General features: G+C 41.3%; 1 protein-coding gene across 9 annotated transcripts in view; it reads right to left on the bottom strand.

The window, feature by feature from the left end:
- FAM135B (family with sequence similarity 135 member B) overlaps positions 1-15,263 on the bottom strand; it is a 272,998-nt gene that overhangs the window by 49,015 nt on the left and 208,720 nt on the right. For all 9 annotated transcript variants that reach the window (XM_048286585.1, XM_048286583.1, XM_048286591.1 and 6 more), the window contains one exon: positions 3,479-3,605. In XM_048286585.1, the coding sequence (XP_048142542.1) occupies positions 3,479-3,605 (127 nt within the window). The remainder of the gene's footprint in view (positions 1-3,478; positions 3,606-15,263) is intronic.

The raw sequence follows: 15,263 nt of genomic DNA on the forward strand, positions 1-15,263 counted from the left end.
TTTTTAAATATCACAGAAGTTCTGCAATCATCGCTGATGGGCTCAGCTTTGGCCAGCAGTGGGTCCACCTTGGAGCCAGCTGGAATTTTCCCTGTCTGTATAGGGGAAGGTTCTTCCTTCCTCTCACAGAAGCCTCCCCTGGTTCCATCACCCTCTGGTACCAAAAACCTTGGCACATAAACCCAAAACACTGTGCCACTAATCCATCTGTTGCATATGATGACACTAGTGAGGACAAAATTTACTTTTGTGAGACAATCTGCTTCTTGACTTTGTAGGATTTATACCAAACCTATAAAACTGAATAAATTGTGGAGTTATTAAGTGCTTCAGACACCACAAACTAGTACTTTCCTTGGGTTTTATGCCTAGACCTGAGGAAAAGGATGCAATAGGAATCATTTAGAGTTCCTACCTTTACAAACTTCTGCTCATTTGTAATAGTTTGGGAAGTATTCTGGAAAAATAATCTATCTGCAGCTGTCAGGGGAAAAAAAAAGTTCTTTTTGGTTTACTCACAATAGCTAAAGCTAAAACAAGAAAAGTCTTGACTGTTTGCAGTCTTACAGTAAACTGAATAATCAAATTTGGTTCCCTAGAAAAGATACTAAACAGAAGGCACTTGCCCAGGAGGTGCATTTTAAGAGCTAAGCCTGGAGACTTCTTAGATCAAGGAAAACACAGAAATGCACATGAAATGTAGAAGCAGATGAAAACAGAACTAAACAAAATTAAAAACAGGATAGACCTACACTAAGTGTTTCATGGCAGTTTATGACATAAAAAGGAACTAACCAATGTCCCTATAAAATTGATTTTCCCATGTCCTGCCTCCCAGTGAAGCTTTGTCAGCCTTGGAAGACCAGATCTATTAATGTTCCACCCTAGCTTTAGCCAGTTTCATCAAATCAGAACAGTTTACAAACAGAAATATGTGTGGTATATTTTGAGTTCTGGTATTCAACAGTTACTAATTCAGACATGCAGTAGGCAAGGTCCAAACAAAAATAAATATATGTAATCAGAGAGGTCTGCAGGTTCTGGGGGTTTTTTTTTTATTTATTGAAAAGGGTAGGATCCATTCTCATGCCCACTGGCAATGATGCAAAATTCTCCAAACCAATGGAAGTTTAACAAACACATTCGAACAACCTGGAATAGTATCTACAAGTTTTAAAGGGAAAAACTTGACTCAGTGCCAAGTACTGCAGCACAGTAAGAACTAATACTACTCCTCTTCCTTCAATCCTTTATGGTTTGATATAAACTCCCATATAAACCAGCAGTCAGTCACATGGCCTTTGCTTGGAGTTAGGTCTACACCCACAACTGTTTATTTTCTAGCTCTGAATTTTTATTTTTTTATGTTAAGCCAAGAGAAATAGCCTTTTCTCATTATCATACAGCATGCATAGCAAAAACACCATCAGAGTCTATTAAATTAAAACACTCAGCTCAAGAACAGATGTCATGACTTATGGAGGTTTCTGAAGCTGAACGAATGCACATCTGGCCATGTGGACTGTGCAGCATTATATTTATGATGGTTTGGTGTGTGGCATTCTGATGACTGCAGGGCAGCAGTGTGCTAAAGCCAGTTCTTGGTAGAGCAGGTTTTTTTGGTATTTCATAGGTCACCTGCTTGGATAATAATAATAATTGTATTGGTTCTGACTGGGATGGAGTTAACTTTCCCCATGGCTGCCCTCACAGTTCTGTGCTCGGTGTTGGTGGCTACAAAGGTGTTGGTAACACCTCAGTGTTTTGGCTCCTGTTGAGCAGAGCTGGCACAGTACCAGTGCTGTCTCTCCAATATTCCCCCATTAGTAGGGTGGGGCAAGATCCTGGCAGGGGTCACAACCAGGCCAGCTGAACCAAACTGACCAAAGGGATATTCCATACCATAGGATATCTGCTGAGCAATAAAAGCTAAGAAAAAGGAGGAGAAGAGGGAGAATTCACTATTACAACTTTTGTCTTCCAGAGAAACCACTATACATACCAAAGCCCCACTTCCCAGGAAGTGACTGGACATCACCTGCTGATGGGAAGGAGAGAATAAATCATTTGTTTTTCTTTGTTTCTGCACATTAAACTTACTCTGTCTTTACCCACAATTTTTCTCTATCGCACCTTGTCCTGTTGAGGAGGGGAATGATAGAATGGCTTGGTGAGCACCTGGCTTCCAGTCAAGGTAAACTCATCAAAATTATACCATCATTAAAATTAAAAAAAAAAAAAAAAAATTACAGAGATAGGTAGAAGAAAGGGTTTCCATCTAAGGGAAAAATATGGGAAGGAAACAAGGTTTTTTCTAATTACAACAGACTAAGATTTTTCCATGGAGACTAAAAGCAAAAATGGGAGTGGAGAGCTTGCCTTTCCATCTCTCTTTCTTACAACAGAGACTTGTCCAGAGGATAATGAAAATAGGCACCACTCTTCAAAGAAGCCTCTATCATGTGCTGTACAGAGATGTACAGAGATTAGTCTAAAATACAAACAGCTATTTAAATGTCTATGGTGTGACTGTCTACCAGAGAGGCAGAGGTTGAGGTCAGTTTGTTTGCCAAAAGCATACACTGGATAGCAGCCTCAGGCCAAACTTTCTCTCAGCCCTCGTTAATTCCCTGGTAGTTCCTCTGCACCAGGAGCTCTAGGCTTGCATATTTTTAATGTTTATACAGAAAAGCTTTGACAGGAAATGTTGAGGGAAGCTCAGGGCAGCATGTTAATCATGCTGCTTGAATGAATCAAGCCTTGAATCACAGTTTCTTAACAGGTTAATGGTTGCAATATTCCGGGGTGAGTTTCTAGATCTGAGGAAACATTTTTGACGAAAAAGAAAAAAAACCCCAAACATTCCAAATCTAGCACTTAAAGAAATTAAAAAGTAATTTAAAAAAAGAACAAACCACAAAAAACCAATTAATCATTATTTTTAAAACAAACAACTTTCTACCAAAAATTGCACCAAGAGCTCTCCTTTTTACCTGCGGTAAGCAGCAAGATCAACGGCACACACTAACTGTGGGACCTGCCATGAGTAAGGCGTTGTAACACCCTTCCACCTACATGCACAATACTCTGGACACAAAACCTTCTTTCACAACATCCTTAATAATGACTCATGTCCTCTGACTGTCATACATCAGACCCGAAAGCCAGGACCTTTTCCTGAATAATTAACTTCACCTTACAGCAGACACCTACTCAGGTGAATCCCCTCTTAAAAGTGTCACTGTCAGTGGGGGGATATATCCATACATCTTGAACCATGAAATGGTCCATGCAGGTGGGGGCTGAACACCCAGGAATTGTGTGCCCAAGTGTCAGGTGGTTCATGCAGAAATGTTTGAAGGGTTTTTCTTCCAACAAAATCCCTCTACAGGAAATATAAAACCATGACATGTTCTCCACAGATAATGTGGACACTTTGTGTGATCGAATTGAAGACATCATTTCTCATCCTCCTTACCTCTGAAGAAGTGGGTTTGCAGTAGCCAGCTCCAAACACTAGATTTTCTAATGACATACTGGACTGGTCTGGTCCCGCCTCCAGGTTGCCTTTACCAAGCCATGAACCTTTCCCTGGACGAGCGAAACTATAAGGAGAAAAATTAAGAAAAAAGTAATCATAGCAGCATTGTTAGGGAAGAATCATTGTTGTCCCAGTATAATTTCCTTGCTTAGAAAAGATTTACAATTTTGGCGGGTTTTGCTTTTGTTTCTTTCAAGTTGCACTGTAAATTAATATTTTCCTTGAAAATGATCATTATCCTGTGTGCAGTAGCTCAAGCAATGTGGATGAAGTTTGTTTTCTAGGCATTCAGTCCAGTGGTTTGAGTGTTATCTTTCACTCACTCCTTTCTCTGCTGTCTTACAGATCTTTTTCCAGCAAAACATCTCACCAACACAACCTTTCCATCTATCCACAGGGATCACATTCTCATCAGCTTGCACCTTGATGGATGCAACATCTTTCTCCCTGGCTTTAACCACATCACCCTTCCTCTCTGAGTTGTGCATGATCTCTCCTAACTACCAGTATCTTTTTTAGCTTATCCTAAACTTATTATTATAGATTGGAAGTTCGGTTCCCATTTCTCACTCTCCCACAGCATTAGCTTTCAGCACCAAAAGGATAAGACTTCAGCCAAAAAACTACATTTATTTTTTCCGGGTGCAACATGATTTCACTGTTATCCAAATTCTTCCTCAAAAAAATGACAGAATGTAAGTTGCTTCATTCTCAGTGCTGACTCCTGTGGTCAGTGCTTCCTTCTGGCTATATATGTACATTTCCTACTGAAGACCAAGAACCCATTAAGGGTGGAATATCCTGTCTAGAATCTACTCAGCATCAAGCCCACCAGAGTACTGATGTGCAGCCAGGGGTCATACTTTGGATTAAACTGAGCAGTAGTTACACCCCAGTTAATGATGTGGGCTGCCTTTATATTCATTGGAGAGGAATTGGCATTCCCAGCATATGAGTCATCTCTTGCTGAAGCAGTGATATCAAACAGATCAGAGGAATTTTACCCTCCAAGTATTTAATTCTTATTGTGGACTGTAAAGCGAGGCTGGATGACTGCTTCATCAACAACTGGAGGTAGATGAGATAACCCCACTGTTAGTTCCTCTGATAACAAGTGCTGTACACAAACTACATCAAGATTTCAAGAAGGAAATCAGGCTACTTGTGGGGAATGCAATGAGTCAAATCACCAACCGTGATTGCTAAATTGCGATGCAAGCAACAAGAAGGGTTCTTAAAAAACAGGCAGGCAAAGGTGGAACTGAAATAATGATCTGCAGAGAAAAAGGCAAACAAACTGCAGAGGTAATGCCACTGGCTTTGTTCTACAGCTTCCACACTGGGATCAGCATCCACAGGCATCTGATGCCCACCCAGGCATCCCAAATCACATCATACCCAGGAGACCTGGTCTCCTTGAAAGAATAAAAAACTTCCAGGATGGAGAGCACAAAAAAAATCTTAAAACCATAATGTGCCAGAAAAGCCACAGGAAAGTGCCATTCCTGCTGCAATGACTTTCCAGTCCAAGGTTATTCCTCTATGTAGATGTGTATCACATGGCCGCATCAGCTCAGATCAAACTAAATCATTGATATCCACACCTGGTTCAGTTTTTAAGGACAGATTAAAGTGCCAAGTGCTGTACAGAAACACACAGAAAACAGAGAATCATAGAATCACAGAACATCCCACAACAGAAAGGATTCACAAGGATCACCGAAATCCAACTCTTGACCCTGCACGGGGCAGCCCTAAGAATCACACCATGTGCCCAAGAGCATTGTCCAGGTGCTTCTTGAGCTATGGAAAGATCCTTATATTAAAGGTACAAGATGAAAGAAACATTCAATAATATCCATACAAAAGGTGAGGTTCTGGTGTGAAATAGAGTTTCTGCAAGATCAGAAAGAGAATCTCAAGCAAAATTACAAATTGGACCAGTTTCAGAAGGTTTAATGCTAATCCATGTCTTGTCTGTAGAAAAAACCTGCTGCTTATTATTTATAAATACTTACAAAAAGGCCATTCCATAAGAGGGAGGATGGAGGAAAAGAAATTAGCAAATATCTGTTCTTGCTTATGTATACTTTAATTTATGTGATCAAAGCAATTTCCAGCTGGTTGCTGCTAAGCAGCATGAAGCCTTTCCATGTATTTCCTACATGCACCATTTAAGATAAAAGTAATAAATAAATAAATAAATAAATAAAGTTATTTCCAACAGACAAGAGCTATACACTGCTGTGAGTAATTTCAGCTGTTACTGAATGATGTTGTCTGCTGTGGTCTGCTGGAAAGGCTCAAGAAACAGAAATAAAAAATGATTGCTGTGGTATCAGAGAGAGAAGCTTAAATAAATATTGTGTGCACATGAAAAACTCCTCATTTGAATATGAGCAAAGCTTTCAAAGGTTTAAAGGGAAAGGAGAGCACTTCTTAATTCCTTTTTTTGTTTATTTATCTGTTGCTTTTACAACAGAGAAGGATTTTTAATCTGTTGGTTTTATGGAAAGTGATTTCACATAGCACTGTATAACAAAGACCTTTTTTTGGGAAACATGCCAAAACATCATCAGTCTGCTGAGGGAAAGTTTAAGTGAAAGGCTTACAAACCGCTGAGTCCCCCAATGTTTTCTGAAGTACATATTGCTTGAAGAAAATTTTTATTAGCAATAACAGGTTAATTTGCGACCTCTTTTTTTTTCTTTTTTTCTGTATTTATTTCTTCTAAATATTTATGTAAACATGCTCATTTGTATGAATCACAAACCCTAGTTATTTATGTGTCCATTTGGACTATCTATTTAATAGCACTGATTTAATATCAACATTTAGATCCTTATCCAGTATGATAACCTTAGCTTTTAATTGGAATCAGGATAAAAAAGGTTAAAAGAGGTAACATGTGTGTCCAGGAGGATTACCATGGGTGCAGAACTATTAATATTTTCAGTGAAATGTTTTATGGGATATTTTTGAGCTGGCCTTTTGATGATCTTATGCATGAGACCAGGAGTAGTGAGGCCACGGCACAGGTTGCCCAGAGAATTTGTGGATGCCCCATCCCTGGAAGTTTTTAAGGCCAGGTTGGATGGGGCTTGGAGCAAGCTGGGATAATGGGAGGTGTCCCTGCCCATGGCAGGGGTGTGGAACGAGATGATCTTTAAGGTCCCTTCCAAACCAAACCATTCTATATTCTATGATTTTATGCCATTTTCCTTCAAAGCAGTCTAAATTATTACACAGTACACTAAACTGCCTTGAAAAGTCCTTTTTTTCCTTTGTTACAGCCTGCAAGATTCTAGCAATTTAAATTTAAGACCTTTCTGACTCAGAGGTTATATTCAAGCAATTATTCCCAGCAGTCATGGTTACCTTCTATGAATCGGTGTCCATGACTTTGTGATTTATACTTTTGGCCTCTGTAACATCTTTTGGAATGAATTGCATGTTGTAATAAGTGCTGAAGTTTCTGGTTCTTTTAAACTTGATGTTGCAGAATTGAACGTGGCACCACCAGGTTCTCGTATAGCACAAAATATTAAATAATCATTCCCTGGATTTTTATCTTCTGTGGACAATTCTCTTACATATAAATGAAATGACAGTTTCCTAGCATAAGAGATGGAATGGCCTTAATAAATGTGAATTCAGATGTGTTATTGAATCAAATCAGAAAAAATACTTTAGGGCAGTTTAATAGAAAGCCATGGTCTCTTTGAGATTAAACTGCCCAAAAAAGAAATACCTTTCTTTAATTTTTAATTTTGTTTTGGGGTTTTGAGAATTTTTATTTTAGGGACGGGGGAGGGTTTGGTTATTTGGGGTTTTTTTTGGTAAGCAAAACAATCTTTTAATGAATTGAAGTTTTTAGGAGAATGGGGGAAAAAAAATTGGGATCTGATTCTTGTTTGGAAAAAAAAAACCCTTTCTTGCTCTAGATGAAATGATCAAACTGTAAAAAAAACCCCAAACAATGCCCCCCCACTAACAATCATCACATTTCTAATGACAAGAAATTATAATCTTGTGAGTAAATCAGGAGTGGAAATTCAGGAAATTAACTTGTATCCCATTTAGGCCAGATCCTTGGAGAAACCACTTATTTTCTCTCAGTCCCTTATACATAAAATATTACTGCTTTAAAAATTTAAAATTTAAGTCAGTCTCATAGAAATAGCATACTCAGAATTAAACCCTCACAGTTGCCACTACCATCTGTTTGCATTTCACCAGGAACTTCCTTTTCCCACAGATCAGGAAAATTGTAATGAAAACACTCCTTTCCCTCATTGTTTTAACTCAAAACTTTAATATAGCTTTTGGCAAATTACTACTGGCACAAGGCCATAGGGCACATGGGGGATCTGTTATGTATTTTTGAGAATAATCTGTGCATGTTTACAGATTTTGCTCCTCTAGACATGGTTCTCTCTTACCTAAGAAGTTTCACTAAGGTTATAATCAGTGACTGTAAAATGTTCTGAGCATTTTGTGTAAAACTGATAAGATTTATTATAATAAAAGTTTAATGAAAATAGATATCTCTGCTTAGGTCCCCAACAGAGTTGGGGCAGGGGGGGGAATCTGGTTTGAAATCTTTAGTGATTTTGACTGCTGGAAAATTCTGGCTCATTTGTCCTGAACTTAACCTTAGTTGCTATAAAATTTGAAAGCAGATAAAGCCATGTGGTGATATTTAATTTACTTTTGAGTGGAATTATTTTTTTTGACAGATATTGTCATGTTTTTCTTATGTGACTTCTCAGCTGGTAGCACAGGAGAATGGCATGTCAAAGTGGAGGTTTATCTTTGCAGATACATAACAAACTACCAAATAAAAGAAAATTCAAAGGAAAAATCATCCAGTTATTATAGATGAGTTCTAAAAGGACAATAATATAAATCAGTATTCTTCTAATAAATATTTTATGGAAGGAATAGCTCTTTACTGCGTAAATATTCCATTTTATTTCTGCAGATTAATTTATTTGCAAACAGGGTTGAGAGGGAAAATAAGTGAAGAAGTTTAGTCCCCAGTATTACATTTGTGCAGTTTCAGATGGAAGCTGCCCATGAGTAGGAGTCAGCTACACTTCCACCTGCAGGAAAATGGACCTGTGTAATCTGCACCCAGATTCAAGGTGCACAAGGCAGCGGAGTGTATGTGTCATTTATAGATGGATCAGTTGTGCTTTTGAGGAAGAGGAGGATGCCTGGAAGTATTATAAATGAGTTTAGGTGAGATAAAACTGCTCAAGAATGCCCAGGGTTGGCCTAATTCCTCAGTGCAGTGAAGCAGAGAACTAGATCAGGGCTAGATCAGCAATCTTTAAATACTCTGTGTCCTTTTGATTCTGTTTCCTCTTCCAGAAAGAACAAGGTAAAGGCACATAAAAATTGAGTGTCTGTGTCTTGGTTGCTCCATCAACAAAATTTATAGTATATTATTTCCCCATCTCAGATTCCACCAAGATTTCTTATTTCTGAACCAGTGACTTGGATGTGGGCAATTAAGAATTCAATGTTAATAAGTAAAATCCTGAAAGACTACTTTGTTTTTTCACATAAACTTACGTGTGAAAGTGGGGAAAGGAATAGAAAGTTGAGGAGAATCTAGAAAGCTGAGAAAAATAAACCCCTTTCTTGTCTAAGCAAGAGGAAACAGGTTTGCCAGCTGCCTGTGGATCTGCTTATCTGCAGTGATTTCAAGACTGGCTTTTTAAAATTTCCTTTGTGGTTTGGGCTTTTACTTTTTTGGGAAGCAGTGAAGAGATTTATGGAATTAATGAACCATGTTTCTTGTTTGCTTCCTAAGTGAGTCCAGCATAAGTAAGGCACTGTGCAGCATGCCTGAGACTAGGTAGACTTCTACACCACCGACCTGCAGATTTTCCTGTGGGAAAACCAGAAATATTTCTTGAAGTCTGAGCTATGCTGGAGCAAAGTTCCTTTCCTAACAGCTGAAGCTGAGCTAATAAGCACGGGTTGCAGTTACAGGAGCAGTTGTGAGGCCGGTGACAGGGAGATAAGGGAGAAGTCAATGCCTCGGGCCAGAAACCAAACTCATCCATACAAATGAGAAAACTCGAGTCCAAATCCCCAGCTCCTCCTCCTCACCTTCCTCTTACAAGTGTCTGCTCACATTTAGCCTCTGGATGTTAGGTAAGAGAATGGAAGGTATTTAAGCTGTTTATGGAGGCCAGTGCCTCAGCACGGGAGCAGTCTCAAGCTTGAACACTGTTCCCTTTTTCTGGTTATCTTTTGACAGGCTTAGTGTGCTCATCTCCTGCCACCCTGGGTAAAATGAGGTTGCCAGAGGCAAGCCCTCAACTTTCCAAAGAGAACTGTCTCTTGTATCATATTAGGAGAGATGTGGCATCCAATTCTTGCTGTAGGTTCTGCTCTGCTTCTCCCACATCCCAAAAGCCTGAAATACTACTCCATGATCTGCAGGCGCCAAAAGCACTCAGTGCAGACACCACAGCCAGCACAGCAGCTGTCACTGCTCTTCCACAGCACAGCTCCAGCCCTGGTGTCACAGTGCCCCGCTGTGCCTGGTTGAAGGGTTTGGGTTTAGGGCGAGACACAGGTGAGGGAAGCAGTGTTTCAGGTCAAGACAACAGCTGTCACAACCACTGAGGCCTACATGCCAGTTCTCCCCTGTAATTGCACTCCTGCCTGGAAAGCAAAGTCTTGGACTTGGTCCCAGGCACTCCAGCTTCCTGACCACTTCTGGAATGCTTTTTAGAGAAGTCAAAGAACTCTAAGGGTTAAAGTAAGAGATTTTAACCAAGATCTGGCTTAGTGCTCTGTAAGGACAAGTAAAAGCCAAGCAGTCCCCACCCTGTTGCAGAGGGATGCAGCTGCCAAAGGAGCCAAGAGAGGCGGCGATCCAAGCACCAAAGCATCACACCATGCTTCTGGTCATCCACATCAACATCAACACAACATCTGGTCATCCACATCCCACATCAACAGCAAATATGACTGCTCTGGAGATAAATGGGGCAGCTTCCAGCCCACAAAACCCTCACGAGGTTCAACAGATCCAAGTGCCACTCCTGAGTTTGGGCATTCCCAGGTAAGAATACAGACTGAGACTCATTGAACAGAGCCCTGTGGAGAGGAAGTTGAGGGTTCTGGTGGATGGAAAACTGGAGAAGAGCCAACAATGTGCACTTGCAGCTCAGAAAGTAAACCACATTCTGGGCTGCATCCAAAGCACCATGGGAAGCAGGTCAAGGGAGGAGATTCTGACCCTCTGCCCTGCCCTTCTGCGACTCCCACCTGCAAGGCTGCATCCAGCTCTGGAGTTCCCAGCATAGGAAACTGTGGGATATTGTGGACCTCTAAGAGCAGGTCCAGAGGAGGCTACAAAGGTGATCAGAGGGCCGGAGCATCTCTCCTCTGAGGACAGGCTGAGAGAGCTGGGTTTGTTCAGCGTTGAGAAGAAAAGGCTCCAGGGTGACATTGCACCACCTTTCAGTACCTAAGGGCAGCTTATAAAAAAGAGGGAGAGAGATGTTTGACAAGGGGATGTAGTGATAGGACAAGGGGAAATGGCTTTATACTGAAAAAGAGATTTATTTCAGATATTAGGATGAAATTTTTTTACTGTGAGGGTGATGAGGCCCTGGCACAGGTTGCCCAGAGAAGCTGTGGCTGCCCCATCCCTGGAAGTGTTCAGGCCAGGTTGAATGGAGATCTGAGCAACCTGGTCTAGTGCAAGGTGGCCCTGACCATGGCAGGGGATTGGAATTAAAATATCTTTAAGGTATCCAACCCAAACCATTCTATGATTCTGTGATAACAAAGCTGGAGATAAGTTCATTCAAAATCTACCTCACCACCTTCCTACCCAGCCTCTCACCTTCTCAATAAATCCACAAAGCCTTTAGCAGTTGCCATGAATTTGGACCCTATCACAAAGCTGAGGGTTATACTCTTTAGAAAGGGCGAATCACAAAATTTCCATCCAGAAGCCTGCAAAGGATCCCAGAAATTTGAATTTCACTCATTCTCAGGTTGGTAAAAGGTGAGGGCTTCAAAGTCTCAAACCTAATGTAATATTTATTATATCAGAATTTTTAACCAGGACAAGCGTCAATATCAAAATGTTCACTTGTCAAAAAAGCAGGAGGTAATGGAGGCACCCTGCAAAGGTTCCCCCAGCAGGAGCTATTTGTGAGTATGCATTACCCTGAAGGGAAAGGCCTGAATTGGTCTTGCTGGCTTTCCTCTTTAAATATAGACAATATGGAAGAATTTGAACAAGAGTATCTACTTTGTCAACAGAGCTGACAAAACATGAAAAGCTGAGTCCACAGGGCATATATGAGCTGATAGATGTGCTTCAGGCAAAGTGGTTTTCAGGAAAACTTCAATACAGCAGTGAATTGCAATTTTATATAATTATTTCCAGGGTAGGTCTAGAACTGTTGCAATTTTACACGTCTATAGATATGTGTAGAAATAATATGTATACACACACGATGTATCATGATGGGACAGTTCAAGGTAGCAAATGAAACCACAGTGAAACACTGCATAGATATTTTTTCCATCATAATATAACTATCCCCATGTTGGGGCCCTCCCCCTGCCATCTGGTCCTGGGAGAGGGGCCCTGGGGGGGAGGCACGGGATTTCCCTAGCCCCTGGTCAGCCTCATTCCCCATTGGTTGTTTTGTGTTCCCCTGTGCAGGCAAGAACCCTCAGGTCCCGTGATTGCCTCAGTTCCTCGGCAGACCTCTGGCCATGCAGCTGGAGAAATAAACATCTCTGAAACATCTATCAAGAATCAGTCCATATGTATTTCTTTTCCACTGGCCTCGTTGTCTGATACACGTGTTGCAGTATCCCCACTGTAACAAATGGTGGTTAATACGGGCAGAGAGATCCCCGATCCCTAAGGACAGCGACTGATTTGTGAGTAAACTCTGGATTTCTCTTCTTGTTTTTCTTTTGCTGTTCCATCTCTAAATTATGGAGGAACTGTGGAAAGACTCTTGGCTCTCAGAGCTGCATATGGACATTTATCTTAAACTTGAAAAGATTCTTGAACAACGATTTGTAAATTTTAGCCTAATTCAAGCTCAAAAGGAACTGAAACATTTCCTTGCATGGTTGTTTAAGAACTTTTTCTATGTTTCTTGGGATTTAATTCTTACCAAAGACTCTTGGAAGACCGTTTGGATACAGTTAATTTTTGAGTCAAAATGTATGCCGATGGAAGAATATTTTCATGAATATTATTTAATTACCGAGACTGTTCAGCAATGTCAGCTGTGTCTTGGTGAAGGGAAGCATGCCTCAGAGTCCGTGCAACCCAGACCATGTGGACCGAGCGCTCTCCGAGCAGCAGCGAGGCAGCTCCTGCGCACGGGCAGAGCGACACGAGCTGCAGTGCTGGCAGTGGAGCGAGGCACGGCGGGAGCCCACCCGGCCCCGCGCAGCACGTGGTGAAGCGAGCCCTGTGAGAGAAGCGGTGCACAGGCAGCGGGCGGCGGCCGGCGGCGAAGTAGATCCGTGCCTAGCCAAGAAGCGCGCTGGAGCAGGGAGTGGGGGGGCCGCCGCTCGGGGGCCCGGCTGAGATGAGGGCGTGGCGCCAGGCAGCAGCAGCACAGCTGAGAGCAGAGGAGATGGTGGGTGGGGAGCTGAGCGGCACGGCCCGGCCCAGCCTGTGCGTCCCAGAATGCAACCCCAGGAAGAGCGCGCAGGCACGAGCAGCCCTGACAATTCCAACACGGTAGTGAGCGAAAGCGAAAGAGAAAGTGAAAACGCAGCAAGACAGAAAACAGCAACCACTCGAAAAAAGGAAAAAATCACTGTAGCTAAGGTTATAGGCATAGTAAAATGGTATAATGTTAAACAAAATTATGGTTTTATAACAAGACGTGACAACCAGCAAGATATATTCGTTCATAGAACTGCTATGAAAAAGAATAGCCCTGAAAAATGCATCCCAAGCTTGGGAGATGGAGAGGTGGTGGAATTCAAAATTGTGCAAGGTAGAAAAGGGTTATAAGCAGCAGAGGTCACTGGGCTTGATGGTGTTTTTGTGAAAGGCAGTATATATGCTAAAAATTGTAATCATGTTAGACAATATCTCCATTATAAGCCCCCCCTACAGTCTCCCTTTCCTAATCCCACCTTTCCCTTTTATCCTATATCCTATTACCCCCAGTGTATTCCCAATCCATTTTTTCACCCATGGTTTCCCTCACAAAACCATACCTTTGCCAATTGTTTCCCCAAAAATCCCTTTCCAATGCTGAGTGGGGGATGAAGAGGGGGAGGGAAGAAATTAATTATTGTTGTTTAGAGTTCCAACAGGTACAAATAGAAGAAACCCTCTCCTGCCTCAGTTTCCCCACAAAGCATGCCCAGAGAGTCCTGTCTCCCTCTGTCAGCCTTAAGATGTTCCAGAGAATCTGTTTGGACCTTTAAAGACTCAGGAGGGTGGCTTGTTTTGTTTTGAGACTGTCCTTGTTATCTCGTGTTTATCCAGTTTTTCTCAATGTTAAGTTTTAAATCTCTTTTTGTTAAAAATAAACAGGTGAAATGTTGGGGCCCTCCCCCCTGCCATCTGGTCCTGGGAGAGGGGCCCTGGGGGGGAGGCACAGGGTTTCCCTGCCCCTGGTCAGCCTCATTCCCCATTGGTTGTTTTGTGTTCCCCTGCACGGGCAAGGACCCTGGGGTCCCGTGATTGCCTCAGTTCCTCGGCAGAGCCCCGTCCATGCGGCTGGAGAAACAAACATCTCTCTGAAACATCTATCAAGAATCGGTCCATATATATTTCTTTTCCATGGGCCTCGTTGTCTGATACGCGCGTTGCAGTTTCTCCACCATAACCCCACATCCTTGGATGTGTTCACGGCCAGGCTGGATTGGGGTCTGAACAGCCTGATCTAGTGGGAGGTGTCCCTGCCCATGTCAGGAGGGTTGGAACTAAATGATCTTTAAGGTCTCTTCCAACCCAATCCATTCTGTGATTCTGTGAACTGGGGTTTATTTTTCTCTATTCAATGTGACAGAAAAAAAAAAAAAAAAAAGACTTTCTAGTCATTCAGGTTCTATTGTGTTATTAAAAATAAAACTGATTTTATAGGTAATTTTTTTTTATGTTCCTAGTAAACTCCAGTGATTAATGATAAAAAGGAAAGTTCTGAGCTGTGGGCAACTCAAATAAGTTTTAATTGGCTGGTTTTGTTTTAGAGTACTTGGAACTGCCATTTATTTTTACATTGCTGTCTTCATCCTGATTCATACTTAGAGAACGCATAATATAAAAACTCTTCAGGTTTGGAATATTATCAAGAAGAAGATAAATCCTCACTATCGCACTTTAAAATGATTTTATGGGCTTAAGTAAATGAGACTGTATATTGTGTTGTCAAAAATCTTCATTCCACTGCAATAAATACATTGTATACTTCACAAATGTCCACAAAATAGTATTTTAAAAGCTATAGTAATCTGACTATGGAACAGTTGCTCATCATGTGATTTATGCCTAATAACAGTAACAAGGCTGTGCAACCCCATTCATTAGAGAGTAATACACAACTGAAAACAGTCATTAAGCCTCTTGAGCTATTGTTCTTTCATCCTTGTCTATAGTAGAACAATGAGCAAATTATCTGATCAAAACTATCTGGTTAGAAGCAGTCTGTTATAATCTAATTCACTGTTTAAAAAGTCAACACATAGGAAA

This window comes from Corvus hawaiiensis, chromosome 26 (assembly GCF_020740725.1).
Source record: "Corvus hawaiiensis isolate bCorHaw1 chromosome 26, bCorHaw1.pri.cur, whole genome shotgun sequence".
Classification (NCBI taxonomy): domain Eukaryota; kingdom Metazoa; phylum Chordata; class Aves; order Passeriformes; family Corvidae; genus Corvus; species Corvus hawaiiensis.